General features: G+C 41.3%; 1 protein-coding gene across 11 annotated transcripts in view; it reads left to right on the top strand.

Moving 5' to 3' along the window:
* Positions 1–17501, top strand: part of PHACTR4 (phosphatase and actin regulator 4) — a 104710-nt gene that overhangs the window by 74738 nt on the left and 12471 nt on the right. For all 11 annotated transcript variants that reach the window (XM_041765947.1, XM_041765946.1, XM_041765953.1 and 8 more), the window contains 5 exons: positions 3339–3503; positions 4238–4639; positions 9918–10515; positions 11870–12054; positions 13334–13487. In XM_041765947.1, coding sequence (XP_041621881.1) covers positions 3339–3503; positions 4238–4639; positions 9918–10515; positions 11870–12054; positions 13334–13487 — 1504 coding nt within the window. The remainder of the gene's footprint in view (positions 1–3338; positions 3504–4237; positions 4640–9917; positions 10516–11869; positions 12055–13333; positions 13488–17501) is intronic.

Below are 17501 nucleotides of genomic sequence, written 5' to 3'. Positions count from 1 at the left end.
GAAATGCAAATCAAAACCACAATGAGAAATCACCTCACACTTACCAAAATGGCTAAAATAAAAAACACAAGAAATAACAGGTGTTGGCAAGGACGTGGAAGAAAAGGAACCCTCATACACTGTTGGTAGGAATGCAAGCTGGTGCAAACACTGTGGAAAACAATATGAACATTCCTCAAAAAATAAAAATAGAATTACCATATGATACAGTAATTCCTCTACTGAATATTTAGCTAAAGAAAATGAAAACACTTTTTAGAAAGATACATATACCCCCATGCTTATTGCAGCAATATTAACAATAGCAACCCGTGTCTATCCATAGATGAATGGATAAAGACACACATGCACACACACACACACACACAGTGGAATTCTCCTCAGCCATTCATTTCAAAGAATGAAATCTTGCCATTTGTAACAACATAGATGTATCTAGAGGATATAATGCTAAGTGAAATAAGTCAGAGAAAAACATACCATATGATTTCAGTCATATGTGGAATTTAAGAAGTAAAACAAGTGGACAAAGGAAAAAGACACATAAAAAAACAGATGCTGAAATACAGAGAACAAACTGGTAGTTGCCACATGGGAAGTGGGGTTGGGGGTGGTGAAATAGATGAAGAGATTAAGAGTACACTTACCATGATGAGTGCTGAGTAATGTATAGAATTGAATCATTAGGGATCCCTGGGTGGCGCAGCGGTTTGGCGCCTGCCTTTGGCCCAGGGCACGATCCTGGAGACCCGGGATCGAATCCCACATCGGGCTTCCGGTGCATGGAGCCTGCTTCTCCCTCTGCCTCTGTCTCTGCCTCTCTCTTTCTCTCTCTCTCTCTCTCACTGTGTGCCTATCATAAATAAATAAAAAATTAAAAAAAAAAAAGAATTGAATCATTATATTGTATACATGAAACTAACACTATTTTATTATAATTGGATTTTAAAACAAATCTTAAAAAATATTTTAAAGAAATTTTACTTGAAAGTAGACAATACTGAATAAGTAGCTTGAGAGATAACTGATCACTTTTTCTTTTTAAGATTTTATTGATTGATTGCTTGATTGATTGAGAGCAAGTCCAAGTGGGCAACCAAGGGGAGGGAGAAAGGCTAGAAGAGGGGACAGACAGACTCTGTGCCAAGTGTGAGCCCCTATAAAGGTCTCGGTATCATGACCCTGAGATCATGACCTGAGCTAAAATCAAGAGTCAGATGCTTAGCCAGCTGAGCTACCCAGGTGCCCCAATAACTGATAACTTTTGCATATGTTTTCCTAACATGTGCTGAGTAGAAACCAGTTAATAGTGTGTTTTAACCTTTAACTGTATGATTTCCAAAAGTAGTTGTCTTTTTTGGCTCAGAAATGATTCCTGGGCAGCCTGGGTGGCTCAGCAGTTTGGCGCCGCCTTCAGCCCAGGGTATGATCCTGGAGACCGGGGATCAAGTCCCACGTCAGGCTCCCTGCATGGAGCCTGCTTGTGTCTCTGCCTCTCTCTCTCTGCGTCTCTTATGAATGAGTAAGTGAAATATTTTTTTATTTTTTTAAATGTTTTTTTTTTAATTTTTTTTTTTATTTTTATGATAGTCACACAGAGAGAGAGAGAGACAGGCAGAGACACAGGCAGAGGGAGAAGCAGGCCCCATGCACTGGGAGCCCGACGTGGGATTCGATCCCGAGTCTCCAGGATCGCGCCCTGGGCCAAAGGCAGGCGCCAAACTGCTGCGCCACCCAGGGATCCCATGAAATATTTTTTTTAAAAAATGATTCCTTGGGATCCCTGGGTGGCTCAGCGGTTTGGCGCCTGCCTTTGGCCCAGGGCACGATCCTGGAGACGCGGGATCGAGTCCCACGTCGGGCTCCCGGGGCATGGAGCCTGCTTCTCCCTCCTCCTGAGTCTCTGCCTCTCTCTCTCTCTCTATGTCTATCATAAATAAATAAATAAATCTTTAAAAAAAAATTTAAAAAAAAAAATGATTCCTTAGTTAATATTCTAGATGGTCCTATATTTGTTAAGGCTGGCTATATTAACATAAGCAATAACTTACTGCATTTGCATAGTTGTCATCTTGCTACCTTCCTCGTTTTAAAATAGTCATCAGAATACTTTATCTTGAGAAATATATTTTCATTTAGTACTCATTTGCCAGACTCTCTAGTACTTCACCCCCAGCTCCACCTCTCATTGACACTGTGGAGAATGATCCTGTCTAATCTAATAGGAGATGGTAGGTTGGGTGAGGGAGACTGGTCCCTGAGAACTCAGGGACTAACTAAAGAGTCACCAAAATGATACTACCTGGAGTGTCTCTGTGGGAAGCCAAGAAGGGAGATCATCTAGAGAGCAACTATTTCCAGTCCCCATGACACTAGGAGGTGAGACAGAGTGTAAGTCTAACCTCATGTTTCTCCGTTCCCTCTCTGTCTAGGGAAGCTCAGTAGTAACTGGAATGTTTGTCTTAACTGTTCTGTGCAGGAACCTTACCTGCAGTCTTTATAGAAACAAGTGGTCCTCCCAAAGCCTCCAGCCTCAGGATCATTCCTGCAGTTTAGTTTGTAGGAATATGTCTTGTCTGTCCATTCTGCCCATTGCTGTGCTTTCCTGATGCCTGGCACCCTCTGCCGTGTCTCACCTTTATTCCAACACTCATTAGTAGCTTCCTGTTCCAGTCCCTGCCTGATCCATCCTCCTCTTAGCTCTCACATTTAACCTTCAAAAAGACAGATCAGATAGATCTCTCTTCTACTTTAATTCTTTGGCTTCCTGTTATCTACAGGATTTGGCCCAGGCTCCTTTACATGGATTCAGTGTCCTTCATAGCCTGCTCTGGCTGGCCTTTCCAGTCCTATCCATAGCTGTTTCTTATGTGCATCTGTTCTGCCAGACAAACTTGATGCCAGTTCCCAAAAATGCCAAATGATTTCATACATTCATCCATGCTACTCCTTCTTCCTGTCTTTCCTCAAGACCCAGTTTAGCCACCACTCTTCGTGAAGCTTTCCTAACCTCATTCCCACCCCAAGAGAATTGTTTCTTCTTTCCTACCCCAGCACTCCATTTGTTATAGCCCTGAATAGTTAGCATTCATTATTTATGTATATTTGTCTTATTCACGTAGCAAGACACCTGGCACATAATAGGCAACCAGATGTTCATTGGCAAAAGGAATTACTTATTTCTGTTACTGCTATAAAGATCCAGAAAATCTTGATCTGAGTTGTAAGCTCAAATGGAAAGGGGGAGAAGGGGGTAAAAAAAGGTTAAAAATCACCAGCTCTTCCCCTGTCTGACCACGCCAGTCCATCAGTTCGCTCTCTCCTTTTTGATTGTGCAGGTGGTGAGGATCCAGGGAAGCTGAGCCATGCCATGTTAAGAAATGGCCATACTACTCCCATAGGGAGTACCAGATCTTCTAGTCCAGACCAAGCAGAAGAGGAGTTAGGAAGAATAGCAAGTCTTAGGAAACCTGTTCCAGAAGAGGACCCAAAGAAGCGACTAGGTAAGAAACCCTGAATTTTTTAGTGTAAGAGTCATGGATCAATCAGTCATTCTCATTTAACACAGTTTTACTGGGCAGCCCCACTGGCTCAGCGGTTTAGCGCCGCCTTCAGCCTAGGGCCTGATCCTGGAGACCTGGGATCAAGTCCCACGTCGGGCTCCCTGCATGTAGCCTGCTTCTCCCTCTGCCTGTGTCTTTGCCTGCCTCTCTCTCTCTCTCTCTCTCTCTCTGTCTCTTATGAATAAATAAATAAAATCTTAAAAAAAAAAACAACTCAGTTTTACTAGAGCCAGGGGAGAAATAAAATCCAGAGGGAATTCTGTTCTCCTCTAGCGATTCCTCAACTAGTAGCAACTGCAAGTGGAATTTTTCCCGTGTCATTCTTACATTCCCAAAAGACCTAATTTGTGATTCTAAAGGATGGAAGAGGATGTTAAGCATCAGGTACTTGTAGACTTTTTCAAACCACACATTCCTTGTTCCTTGTCCTCCCCCCTCAGGATTCTGTGCCTCCTCTGCTTGCCTGGCTCTTGTGGAAAGAATCACTACCATTCAGGCCTCTCTTATTTTGAGATTGTGATTGAGAAAGTGTCATACCTTAAGTAGTTTGAGATTGGGAAACTTTGCTTATAAACTAATCTGCAAGTTAAATAATGGATGCATTTGACCACAAGCCTGTAGATGTGTTAACTTTTTCAGTCTCTCGTGTTGCTCTTTCTTCCCTTATTATGCAGGCTCAACTGGAAGGCAGTCTAATTCTGAAGCAGAGTCCGTTCCTGAGAATGCACCCAAACAGCCTTTTCTTCCCCCTAAAAGACCCTTGTCCTCTTCTCATGAGGGGCAAGCAAATGAAGGGCAAGCAAAGGATGCCACTTCCTCTGGCAGCACCACCAGGTCCATCTCCTCCACCTCCACTGCCGCCTCCACCACGGCACCTGCTGCCACCTCTGTTGCCACAAACCCGGCAAAAACTGTTAGTTCTTCTATACCCCCCACCCCAGCACCTAGGACTCTGCCCGCTGCTCCTGCCAGCACTAACACTACTGCTACCCCAAGTCTCACTCCTACGGTCCCTGCCAAGCAGCCCCCGATCCCTCCCCCTAAACCAGCTCACAGAAATAGCAATCCTGTCATTGGTAAGTAAGTCTTTAGGTTTCCATTGCTTTGGGTTGGATTGGGTTTGGTTTTGGATGATTGTTTTATTGGATAATTGGTACAGTATTGATTTGATCTGTGAGAGACTTCTCCATGTCTTGTCCCTTTGAAAGCCCTCAATATAGAGAAAGTCTTGAAAATGAGGCAGATAGCTATGGAGGAAAATGGACAAGAATCAGATAGTAATTAATTCAGTTCCAGTTTGGTTGGGGGGGGGCGGTTAATATCTATTTTCCTAAAACAGTGTTTCTGAAATACTGCTTATGGTTGAGGGACTGGACATGTGAAAACCACAATAGGTCTGACCTACATGGAGAAAATGTGTTTTGTTTTGTTTTGTTTTTAACCTACTTTAGACCATCAATGCCTGCCTTCAGCATAAGGCCAACAGATAAAAAGGTGATTATATAGATGCCAGGATAATTTGTGAGTCAGTGGCTGGCACAATACCTTCATGCAAACTGTAAAAGATATTATTCAGTGTCCTGATAAAATCATGTTTTATCTTGGGAGAGTTAAGAATGATGCTCTTTTTTTTTTTTTTAATTTTGTTTCTTTGTTTGTTTGTTTAGTTGAGAAAAAGAGAGAACAAGCATGAACTGGGGAGGAGCAGAGGGAGAGGGACAAGCCGACTCCCACTAGGTGCAGAACCCCACTTGGGGCTCGACCCCAAGACCCTGAGATCATGATCCAAGCCAAAGTCAAAAGTCAATCACTCTACCCATTGAGCCCCTAAGAATGCTACTTTTATTTATTTATTTTTTTATTTTTATTTTTTATTTATGATAGTCACAGAGAGAGAGAGAGAGGCAGAGACACAGGCAGAGGGAGAAGCAGGCTCCATGCACCGGGAGCCCGATGTGGGATTCGATCCCGGGTCTCCAGGATCGCGCCCTGGGCCAAAGGCAGGCGCCGAACCGCTGCGCCACCCAGGGATCCCCCAGAATGCTACTTTTAATAAAATAAGTGGTAGAAGATAGAAAACCAGGAAGATAACCAATATATTTTTATCAATTTAGTAAAATTGTTTATATTTACCTGAAGTCCTATTTAGGTCAGCTTTTCTTTACATACATGTATACCTTCTTAGAGGAATTTTTGAGAAAGGGAGAAGAGGAAGGAAGGTAGTTTTTCAGGAAAAATGATACTAGGCTTCCTGTGGCTTGAAGTTCTTGTTCATGATGGAAGGGAAGAATAAAGTACACTCAAACAGCTAATACCCCCAACTTGTGTGGGGCGACAAGAACCCTGAAAAACAGGCTTAGAATTCATTATGAGTATGACAAGTTGGAGTGGCTTGATTAAAAAAAGAATCAAGGTTATTACTGTTATCATCACCCTGGATGGACAGTGATATGTTGACTTATCTCTGAGTAACTCAAGCAGCTTTCATATACTTGCTTCTAGAACCTCCTTGTGAAGTAGGAAAGCAATTTTATCTATTACATAGTTAGGGCAATTATAACATGAGGAAGTTGTGACTCACTCAAGGTTGCAGTTAATGAGAGATAGAAACCAAACCTAGGCTTTTCAGCTCTTGAGCCCAGACCTCTGTCCTGTACACCTGTATTCTCAAACTGCTGTCTAGGCAGGTTCTCATCATGATCGCCTGGAGGGTTTGTTGAAACACAGATTGCTGGGCCCTGCCCTGAGAGTTTCTGAATCTGTAAGTGTAGGATGGGCCTGAGAATTTGCATTTCTAATAAGTTCCCAGGTGATACTGATACTGCATATGTGAGGACCACACACTGAGAACCACTGCACTAAACCAGTAATACTCTACCCTTTTCAGGATAAGACAGTATAAAAAAAATAAAAAACCAATATGTGTATTATTCTCTGGGCTGAACCACAGTGGCCACTTTGGCCTAAGATGAATAGCCCAAAGCAATAGATCTTGTGACTGAGGGATCAAGATCCGTCTTGAATGGTCCTCAGCAGGAGAAAAATAGAACAGTTTACAGAGTTTTTATTAAGGTTAAATAGATTTGATTTAAAGGACTATCTTTTATTCTGAAACTATGACCTTCCTAATTCTTTGATGTTAAAAATTCATTTCTTTTATGAAAGCATTATGTTCACAAACGGTTTACTTGATATTAAGTCTACTTGGAAATATTAAAAATTGACAACCTGAGGTTAGTTGAGAATTTCATTTTAATTTTTTGGTCCATTGGGACGCCTGGGTGGCTCAGCGGTTGAGCATCTGCCTTTTGCTCAGGGCGTGATCCCGGATTCCCGGATCGAATCCCACATCAGGCTCCTTGCATGGAGCCTGCTTCTCTTCCCTCTGCCTGTGTCTATGCCTCTCTTTCTGTGTCTCTCATGAATAAATAAGTAAAATCTTTAAAAAAAAAGTTGTTATTATATTGGTCCATGAGATCTAAACATTTGGAAACCACTGCTTTAGACATTCCTATGTCTACTAATGGGCATAACAGTGTTAGGGCTAAGGACGAATTAGTTTTAGGAGAAAGGAAGGACCACCATAAGTAGCTGAACATATGGAAGGATTTTTAACTCCTCCAGTGAACATTCCAGCATCTTGCCCACAGAACTACAGCCAGATGCCATTGTGAGGATAGATGCAACAGTTCTTTAACATCTTGAGGCATATATTTTCCTTAACTTACCAAAGATAATTTACCTTATCAATTCAAATAATAAAATACTCAAATTTGGTTAGGTATAGGTTTTGTTGTAAATGGAGTATCAAACGGCTAATGTCCAGTCTACCCAAAAAATCTCATTGAGGTTAAAATTAATATTTTTTTAAATCTTTTTTTGTATATGTATGCAATGTTTTTTAGAAAGTCTTTTAAAAGTTTACCTAAGTTGGGCAGCCCGGTGGCTCAGTGGTTTAGCACCGCCTTCAGCTCAGGGTGTGATCCTGGAGACCTGGGATTGAGTCCCACGTCAGGCTCCCTGCATGGAATGGAGCCTGCTACTCCCTCTGCCTGTGTCTCTGCCTCTCTCTCTCTCTCTCTCTCTCTCTCTCTCTCTCCCTCTCCCTCTCTCTGTGTCTCTCAGGAATAAATAAATAAAATCTTTTAAAAAAATTTTTTTAATAAAAATAATAATAAAATTAAATTAAATTTAAAAATTTTACCTAAGTTGTATAATACTTTGTTAATTATAGTAGAATTACATTTTTTTAAAGATTTATTTATTTATTCATGAGAGACACAGACTGCGAGAGAGAGGCAGAGACACAGGCAGAGGGAGAAGCAGGCTCCTCGCAGGAAGCCCAATGTGGGACTCGATCCTGGATTCCAGGATCACGACCTGAGCCGAAGGCAGGTGACCAACTAGGTGCCCAACAGCTGAGCCACCCAGGCATCCCTGGAATTACATTTTCTTAGAGTGCATTTGAGCATTTATAACATAAAAAACTAAATGATTATTAAAGTAATATAAAATTAATTTATTCACAGTTAATAAATTATGGTTATGTTACATAATTTAAAATATTTTCATAATTTATAGTTAAAAATGAAAAAAATACTTATGGTGAATGCCATTAAAACATTATCAAATTAGCTAGCTTTTTACTTTGAATACTACCAGTGGAATGGGACTCAGCGGCAAGTAAATTTTTATTTCAGGGGACCTTGAGGTTTTACTCTCTAGATAAGACATATGGAAGCAATTTGAAAACAAGTAGTGTAACCAAAATTAGCATTTGAGTAGTAGGTTGGAGGTTGGTGATTAAGAGACTAATTATTTTGCAAGTTTAACCCATGCGTGATGTGATGATCTACTTCTTAAAGGCCATTTGGAGTCCACCAAAGGGACTTTGCTGTATCAAAACTTATGTCATTTTGAGCTTGGGGAGCTCACATTGGAATATATACTATTCTGATAAAAGGTAGGGGCCTCTCCTCTAATAAACATGTATTGAGGATTTACCATGTGCCAAGCACTATGCCAGCCTCTGTGGATATGCTGATAGAAACAGATTGGTCTGTCATCAAGGAGCCCATAGTGTAGTGAGAAGTGGTGATGGGAGTTTGGGTATAAAGGATAAGAGGTATGGACACAAAAAAATCACAAAGACCGTGGGATCTAGAAGATGGAGTCTAATAATGAGACCTGGGCCTAACCAAGCTCTTGCCTATATGTAGTATAATCTTGGGCAGGTCACCTAACTTCTGTGGCCTCCGTTTTTCCTTATATGAAATGGTAAAGATGGGACGCCCCCCGGGTGGCTCAGTGGTTGAGTATCTGCCTTTGGCTCAGGGCGTGATCCTGGAGTCCCCAGATCGAGTCCCACATCGGGCTCCCTGCTTGGAGCCTGCTTCTCCCTCTGCCTGTGTCTCTGCCTCTCTCTCTGTGTCTCTCATGAATAAATAAAATTTTTTATAAAATAATAAATTTAATTAAATTTAAAATAAAATAAAAAGAGATAACCTCCTCTATAAGGAGAATCTGAAGTCAAGGATAGCAAGGATAGCCTTTGATTTCCTCAAATGCCTTTGCATTTGCTATAAAAAAATCAAGATGTCATTATTGATAATTTTATAATGCAGAGTTGGGATACCTAGATGTCATTATTTATCAAGTTATGGTAACAATGCCTGATAGTATTTTGGGTTTTTTTTTACTACTACCTGCATGATTACATTTTTAAAGAGTTTTGTTAGAAGAACTTACTATCCACATTTTTTATCTTATCATAATAACTTTATCTACATCAAGTCAAAGTCTTATGTAGGGATCCCTAGGTGGCTCAGCAGTTAAGTGCCTCTTTGGCCCAGGGCATGATCAAAGTCCTATGTATTAGAACAAAGAAGTAAGAAATTTCTTATCAGAGTATTAAGGTAGTGGTATTCCTATATGTCTATATATTTATTAGGCCTTCTAGATACTTAAATATAAATTTTGTTTTGGGGCAGCCCGGGTGGCTCAGCAGTTTAGCACCGCCTTCAGCCCAGGGTCTGATCCTGGAGACCTGGGATTGAGTCCCACGTTGGGCTCTGCATAGATCCTGCTTCTCCTTCTGCCTGTGTCTCTGCCTCTCTCTCTGTGTATGTGTCTCTCATGAATGAATAAATAAGTAAAATCTTTTGAATGAATGAATGAATGAATGAATGAATGAATTTTGTTTTGGCAGGAGATACCTAGGTTGTGGCAAAGCCATGAAATGATATAATTTGCCTGAAAGCTGAGAGTAAGCTCAGTTCTAATCTAGGCCCTGGACTGGCCCCTCAAAGAATTGTGAAGCCATCTTAAACTGCGGTGTTATTCTCTCTTTTCCAGCTGAACTGTCCCAAGCAATAAACAGCGGTACATTGTTATCAAAACCATCCCCACCCTTACCACCTAAGAGAGGCATTCCATCAACATTGGTACCCGCCTCGGAGTCTGTTGCTGCTGCCACCACAAAAGCACCAAGTGATCAGAGAGAAAAGAACACATGCTCTGTGGGCTCTGAACCACTGTTGATGATCCCACCTTCCTCTCCATCCCCTCCACTGCCTACTCATATACCTCCTGAACCCCGACGGTCCCCTCCATTCCCTGCTAAGACTTTTCAAGTTATGCCAGAAAATGAGTTTCCACCTTCCTTAGACCTACCCCAGGAGATTTCCCAGCCGGAAGATCAGAAAAAGGAAATACCCAAGAGGATGCTGGACCACAGCTTTGGGGAGCCCCAGATACCCTGTAGGCTGCCTCCACTCCCACTGCATATCCGTATCCAGCAGGCCCTGACCAGCCCACTTCCCATGACTCCTCCCTTGGAGGGCTCTCACAGAGCTCATTCCTTGCTCTTTGAGTACAGTGACAACTTTTCTGAGGACAGCAGTACCCTGGGTCGGACCAGGTCACTTCCCATCACTATTGAAATGCTGAAAGTGTGAGTGCCTTTAAAACTTGCCTTTTGTTGCCTCTTCTTTACTCTATATAGCCTTTCTTGGAAGAAAATTATTTATAAAAAGAAAATGTAATTAAATTTAAAGCAAGAATACTCAACAAATAAAGATGTGTTTCCAGAATTTGGACTTTATTTACCCTGCTAATCAATAACATTGTTTCCATAGCAGTCACAAAATTTTGTACTTGAAAATTAAAACCACTCTATTTTTTGTATGTGATACAAGGGAGGCTGTATAACATGGTGCTTAAGAGCATTGGCCTTGGAGTAAGATAGCTCTGGGTTCAAATCCCAGATCTACCTCTTACTTCCTAGTTTGCAGTAGTGTGTTACTTAACCTTTCTGCAATTGAGCGAGCTGTCTGATCCATGCACAGGAATAATACCTACCTCATAGGCTTGTTAAGGATGAAATTAGACAAATGAAAGCATGGTGCCTGGCACCTAAATTCAGTACAGAGGGACAGAGAGCAGTCTAGAGAAAAAGAAGGGAGCTGTGAAAGATGGTTCAATGTTCTAACTGCATAAACTAGAACTGGCTAGCTTGTTTTCTCCCTCATCTGTCCCCCAATAGATTCAGACAATTGCCTTTTTAAAATTCTAACAAATTGTGACCGAAGGTTAACACTTTTTGGCAAGTTGGAGATTTACCAGAGATTTGCAAGTTGGAGAATCGTTATAGAGTTGTTGCCACATACTGCTCAGCTGCTTTGCCATAATCGTTGTACTTGGTAGTATAATCTTTTTACATCCTGGAAAGAGACAGTTAAGGAGTTAACAGATGGACTAAGTCACAGTTTTATGCCCCCAGGGTGGAAAGGGGAGAGGTTAGTTTTCATCTTGATTTCTCTTTGCTTCCTTAGATTAGATTATCATTTAGTCCTACTCCATTGTTAAACCAAAGGAAAAAAGTGGGTTAAGTTCTTTATTGTATATCTTCCATGAGCCAGTCACAGTGTTGGATGCTGTGTGGTCTTCTCATTTAATCAGCCCAAAATAAACTTGCATCTTACACATAGATCAGTAGGGACCTGTGTGCCAAATACTAGTACATTCTAGAATTTATCTATTTTATTCTCACAACAAGCATAGCAAGTAGGTATCCTTCACATTTACAGAAAAGTTAAATAACTTACAAGCTAGTGAATAACTTGTAGAGCTAGGATTTGAGCCCAGAGCCTTTTAGATTACTAGCTGCTAAAAAGTTTCTTAGCAAGATTCTTAAGGAATAAATTTATTTCACTCGTGGAATTTTCTATAGTTATTCAGTACTTTGCCTTACAAATCAGTTACCCTTATGTTTCTGAAAGGAAAATGTAATTATGTTAATTTGTTAGTCCAGACGATGAAGAAGAAGAACAAACCCACCCATCTGCATTCATTGAAGATGTGGCATCTACCTCAGCTGTTCCTAAACTACCACAGTGTCTGCAGGAGGAAGAGGAAGAGAAGGAGAGTGACTCTGATTCAGAAGGTCCCATTCAGTACCGAGATGAAGAGGATGAAGATGAGAGCCACCATAGTAAGAAAGGGGAAAACAAAGGAGAAAATTATTTTCCTGATAAAGCTACTTGCTGGTGTCAACAAGTATAAGAGGAATGGGCACCCTTTCCCTTGGAGTCACCTGGCTAACCAATATTGGAAGCCACTGTGATACAGCCTTGTCCTTGCTATTCCCACTGTTCTAACAAGCCAGTCAGAGAGAGCCAAGTAGATTAAGTCATGCAGGTTTAATTGTTTTGTTATTGTTTAATATTTATTTTAGTGAGAGCACACAGAGTGGGAGAGAGGGAAGGAATCTCAAGCAGACTCCATGCTGAGTAAGGAGCCTGACTAAGGGCTTAATCCTACAACCCTGAGATCACGACCTGAGCCAAAATCAAGAGTCGGACACTGAACCGACTGAGCCACCCAGGCACCCAGAGTCATGCAGGTTTTTATCCATTTGTGATTGAAGAACTATTTACCTTGATGGTATTAAAGAATTTAGTGTAGAAGAAGTTGGTATTTGGGCTATGTTAAAAAGACAAAGTAATACTCTCCTTTAGTCTCATGAACTTACTGTGTCCATGGGGCAAAGAAAAAACACGTTTATGTACACAAATCTGCAAATAATAGAACCCTGATTCCTAAAAGTGGGAAGGCAGCTTTAAGAGTAGGAATCCCAGGGCTCCTGCCTGACTCAGTCGGTAGAGCATGTGACTCTTGATCTCAAGGTCATGAGTTCAAGACCCATATTGGGCATAGAGCCTACTTTAAAAAAAAAGAAAGAAACGGAATCTTATGAAGTGTGTTAATGCAAATACCTTTACATTGTAATTCAGAGGGGGCTGTCCCATGTTCAAATTCTCTCTATAGCGGGGATCCCTGGCTGGCTCAGCGGTTTAGCACCTGCCTTTGACCCAGGGCGCAATCCTGGAGTCCCGGGATCGAGTCCCATGTCGGGCTCCCGGCATGGAGCCTGCTTCTTCTCCCTCCTCCTGTGTCTCTGCCTCCCTCCCTCTCTCTATGTCTATCATAAAATAAATAAATAAATCTTTAAAAAAAAAAAAACAAAAACAAATTCTCTCTATAGCAACTCTTACTCATAAGAAATGTAGAGAAATGTAAAAAATATAGAAAGGAGAAGATATATTTGGCCCAGCTGGTCCATCTGGCTAATTAGATTTTTAGATGTCTTCAGCTTTACCCCCATCTCTGCATTAGCTGGGAGATGTGATACTGCTTGTTCAGACTCTTGCCTGGTTCTAGGTGAGGTTGAGCCTTAGCGTTTACTTTTTTTTTCTTTCCCTTTCATAAAGGTGCTCTGGCCAACAAAGTGAAGAGGAAGGACACACTCGCAATGAAGTTGAACCACAGACCCAGTGAACCAGAGCTGAACATGAATTCTTGGCCTCGGAAAAGCAAAGAGGAGTGGAATGAAATACGGCACCAGATTGGGAACACGCTGATCCGGTAAGCCTTTGCTTAGAAGAGATTGATTTGATTTGATTTTCCCAGTAGGTGTGTTAAAGACTTAACTTTTACCTTTTTTCTTTTTTAATTTTAGAAACAGCATAATTTTTAAAAATACACATTGTATGCAGTTGTGTGTTGTCTAGGAATTTGGAAATTAAGGAATCAAATGGCTCTCTTAGAGCTCTAAACAATGAGATAGGGCAGCCCCCGTGGCTCAGTGGTTTAGAGCCGCCTTCAGCTCAGGGTGTGATCCTGGAGACCAGGGATCAAGTCCTGTGTTGGGTTCCCTGCATGAAGCCTGCTTCTCCCTCTGCCTGTGTCATTGCCTCTCTCTCTCTCTCTCTCTCTGTATCTCTCATGAATACATAAATTAAAAAATCTTTTTTTAAAAAAATGAGATAGATGTATTTCACAGCTTTACCCCAATAAGATAGATATAAATATGGTTTTTATTTTATTTTTTAAAGATTTTTATTTACTTGACAGCTTACCAGCAGAGAGGGACAAGGGGAGGAACAGAGGGAAAGGGAGAAGCAGACTCCCCACTAAATAGGGAGTTCAGTCCCAGGACCAGGACCCTGGGATCATGAGGGTCAGTCCCAGGACCCTGGGATCATAACCAGAGCTGCAGGCAGATGCTTAACCAACTGAGCCACCCAGGCGCCCCTAAATAATGGCTTTTAAAAAGTTTCTAGAGGAAAAAAAAAAAGTTTCTAAAGGGACACCTGGGTGGCTCAGCGGTTGAGCGTCTGCCTTTGGCTCAGGGAGTGATCCTGGAGTCCCAAGACTGAGTCCTATATTGGTCTTCCGGCATGGAGCCTGCTTCTCCCTCTGCCTATGTCTCTGCCCCTCTCTCTCTCTCTCATAAATAAAATCTTTAAAAATAATAATAATAATAATAAATAACAAGTTTCTAGAGAGTTTGGCTAAGTCAAGCATGTGATGCTTTTTTTTTTTTTTTTTTAAGATTTTATTTATTTGAGAGAGGAGGTAAAAGGAGAGGGATGAGCAGACTCCGCACCAAACACAGAGCCTAATGTGGGGCTTGATCCCACAACCTCAAGGTCCTGACCTGAGTCGAAGTCAAGAGTAGGATGCTTAACCAACTGACTCACCCAGGTGCCCCGAGCATGTGACTCTTCATGTGGAAGTTCAAGCCCTACATTGGACATAGAGTTTACTTTATTTTTTTTGAAAAATTTTATTTATTTATTCATGAGAGACAGAGACAGGGAGAGAGAAGCAGGCTCCTCACAGGGAGCTGCATGCAGGACTCTGTACCCTGGACCAGAATCATGCCATGAGCTGAAGGCACACACTCAACTGCTGAGCCACCCAGGCGTCCCTAGAGTTTACTTTAAAAAAATTTTTTTTAAGTTTCTAGAGAATTCAGGTGGTTCCTAGGATAGCAAGACTCTACTGTCATTTATCCAGTTGCTCAACTGTGAGGTGCCAACCCAATTAAAAATCACACCCAAATTTTTTATTGTATCTATTTCACATGTTCCAACTACCTTCTTTCTAAGTGTTAGTATATTTTTTAAGTCAGCTGGAACCAAAAGCATAGAGAAGCTGAATGCAGGCCAGCTTCCTGCACATGTAATGTACATAGAATCCAGGTATACAGACAGGTGTTTGAATAACTCAGATGTTTCTCTTGGTAGAGTAAGGAGGAACTGGAACTCTTGGCATATTCTTTTTTTTTTTTTTTTTTTTTAATGATAGTCACAGAGAGAGAGAGAGAGGCAGAGACACAGGCAGAGGGAGAAGCAGGCTCCATGCACCGGGAGCCTGACGTGGGATTCGATCCTGGGTCTCCAGGATCGCGCCCTGGGCCAAAGGCAGGCGCTAAACCACTGCGCCACCCAGGGATCCCTAATTTTTTTTTTTTTTTTTTTATGACTCTTGGCATATTCTTAACAAAATAATTAACTTAAGCTGTTGGCCAGGATGAATGTCAGCAAGAGATCATCAAGAATAGGAATTAGTTGGGGCTCCCAGTGGCTCAGTCAGTGAAACATCTGCCTTCGACTCAGGTCATGATCCCAGAGTCCAGAGATTGAGCCCCCCTCGTCAGGCCTCCTGCTCAGCAAAGAGCCTGCTTCTCCCTCTCCCTCTGCCATTCCTCCTGCTTGTGCACACATGCATTAGCTCTCTTTCTCTCTTCAAATAAATGGATAAATAAAATTTTTTTTTTAAGATTTTATTTATTTATTCATGAGAGTCACAGAGAGAGAGGGGCAAAGACACAGGCAGAGGGAGAAACAGGCTCCATTCAGGGAGCGCGATGTGGGACTCAATCCGGGTCTCCAGGATCACGTCCTGGGCTGCAGGTGGCGCTAAACCGCTGAGCCACCCAGGCTGCCCGATAAATATAAAATCTTTAAGAAAAAAAAAAAAAAAGAACAGGAATTAGTTAAGAATGGGAATTTTTTATAATAGATTTTTTTTTTCATTGCAGGGCTAACTGCTCATCTTTCAGTGTTATTTAATGAGTCATAGTCTTCTTAGAAGAGTTTGTGGGACACTAGCAATGAACAATCTGAAGTTTGAACCTAAAAATAAAAGAGATGAACATTCACAATAGCAGTTAACAATAGCATCAAAAATATTTAAGTATTTGCAGGGATCCCTGGGTGGCGCAGCGGTTTGGCGCCTGCCTTTGACCCAGGGCACGATCCTGGAGACCCGGGATCGAATCCCACGTTGGGCTCCTGGTGCATGGAGCCTGCTTCTCCCTCTCCCTGTGTCTCTGCCTCTCTCTCTCTCTCTCTCTCTCTCTCTGTCTCTCTCTCTCTCTGTGTGTGTCTATCATAAATAAATAAAAATTAAAAAAAAAAAGGGGAAAAAATTTAAAAAATTTTTAAATATTTACAGATAAATCTGACAAAAGATTGTAAGACCTGTACACTGCAAAGTACAAAATAATGCTGAAGAAAGTGGAGTTAAATAAAGAGAAATACCATATTCATGGGTCAGAAGTCTCACATATTATTAAGATATCAATGCATGCAGTTCCAATCAAACTACCCCCAGAAGGCTTTTTTTTTAATTGACAAACTGGTTGTAAAATTCTTATGGAAATCCAAAGCACACTAGAATAACCAGAGCAACTAAGAAAAAGAACAGGGTTTAAGGGCAAACACAATCTGATTGAAGACATATTAGAAAGCTAATGTAACCCAATCAGTATGGTGTTAACATAAAGATAGATAGATAGGGATCCCTGGGTGGCTCAGCGGTTTAGTGCCTGCCTTTGGCCCAGGGCGTAATCCTGGAGTCATGGGATCCCAACATGGAGCCTGCTTCTCCCTCCTCCCGTGTTTCTGCCTCTCTCATGGCAGATCCCAGAGTCCAGAGCAGCTCATTTTTGCCAAAGTACATAGATAATTTAATGGTCTTTTCAGCAAATGATGCTGGCGCACAAAAATTACTTCAATTCATGCCTTGCATCACATGTAAAAATTAACTCAAAATGAATTCTACATTTAAATATGACAGCTAAATAAATAAATAAATAAGAGCTAAAACTACAAAACTAGAGGATAGGAGTTAGTTGGATTCTCATACACTGGCAGTAGGAATATAAAATAGTAGAACTACTTTGGAAAACAGTTTGTTAGTTTCTTTAAAAAAAAAAAACATCAAACGAAGAAAAATTAAAAACATCAAATGGGGCAGCCCCAGTGGTGCAGCGGTTTAGCGCCACCTGCAGCCCGGGGTGTGATCCTGGAGACCTGGGATCAAGTCCCACGTCGGGCTTCCTGCATGCGTGGAGCCTGTTTCTCCCTCTGCATGTGTCTCTGCCTCTCTCTCTCTCTGTGTGTGTGTCTCTCATGAATAAATAAACAAAATTTTTAAAAAAAAGCAAATATTAAAAAAAATTAAAATTAAAATAAAGGAACAGAAAAATCTGGACACAGATTCAAACACACAAGGAGAATGCTATGTGACTATGGAGGCAGAGGTTGGAGTGCTACGTCTACATGCCAAAGAATGTCAGGACTGGTG

This window comes from Vulpes lagopus, chromosome 8 (genome assembly GCF_018345385.1).
Source record: "Vulpes lagopus strain Blue_001 chromosome 8, ASM1834538v1, whole genome shotgun sequence".
In the NCBI taxonomy this organism is placed as follows: domain Eukaryota; kingdom Metazoa; phylum Chordata; class Mammalia; order Carnivora; family Canidae; genus Vulpes; species Vulpes lagopus.
Note: the sequence above shows the minus strand (reverse complement) of the source record. Positions and strands in the feature narration are given on the sequence as shown.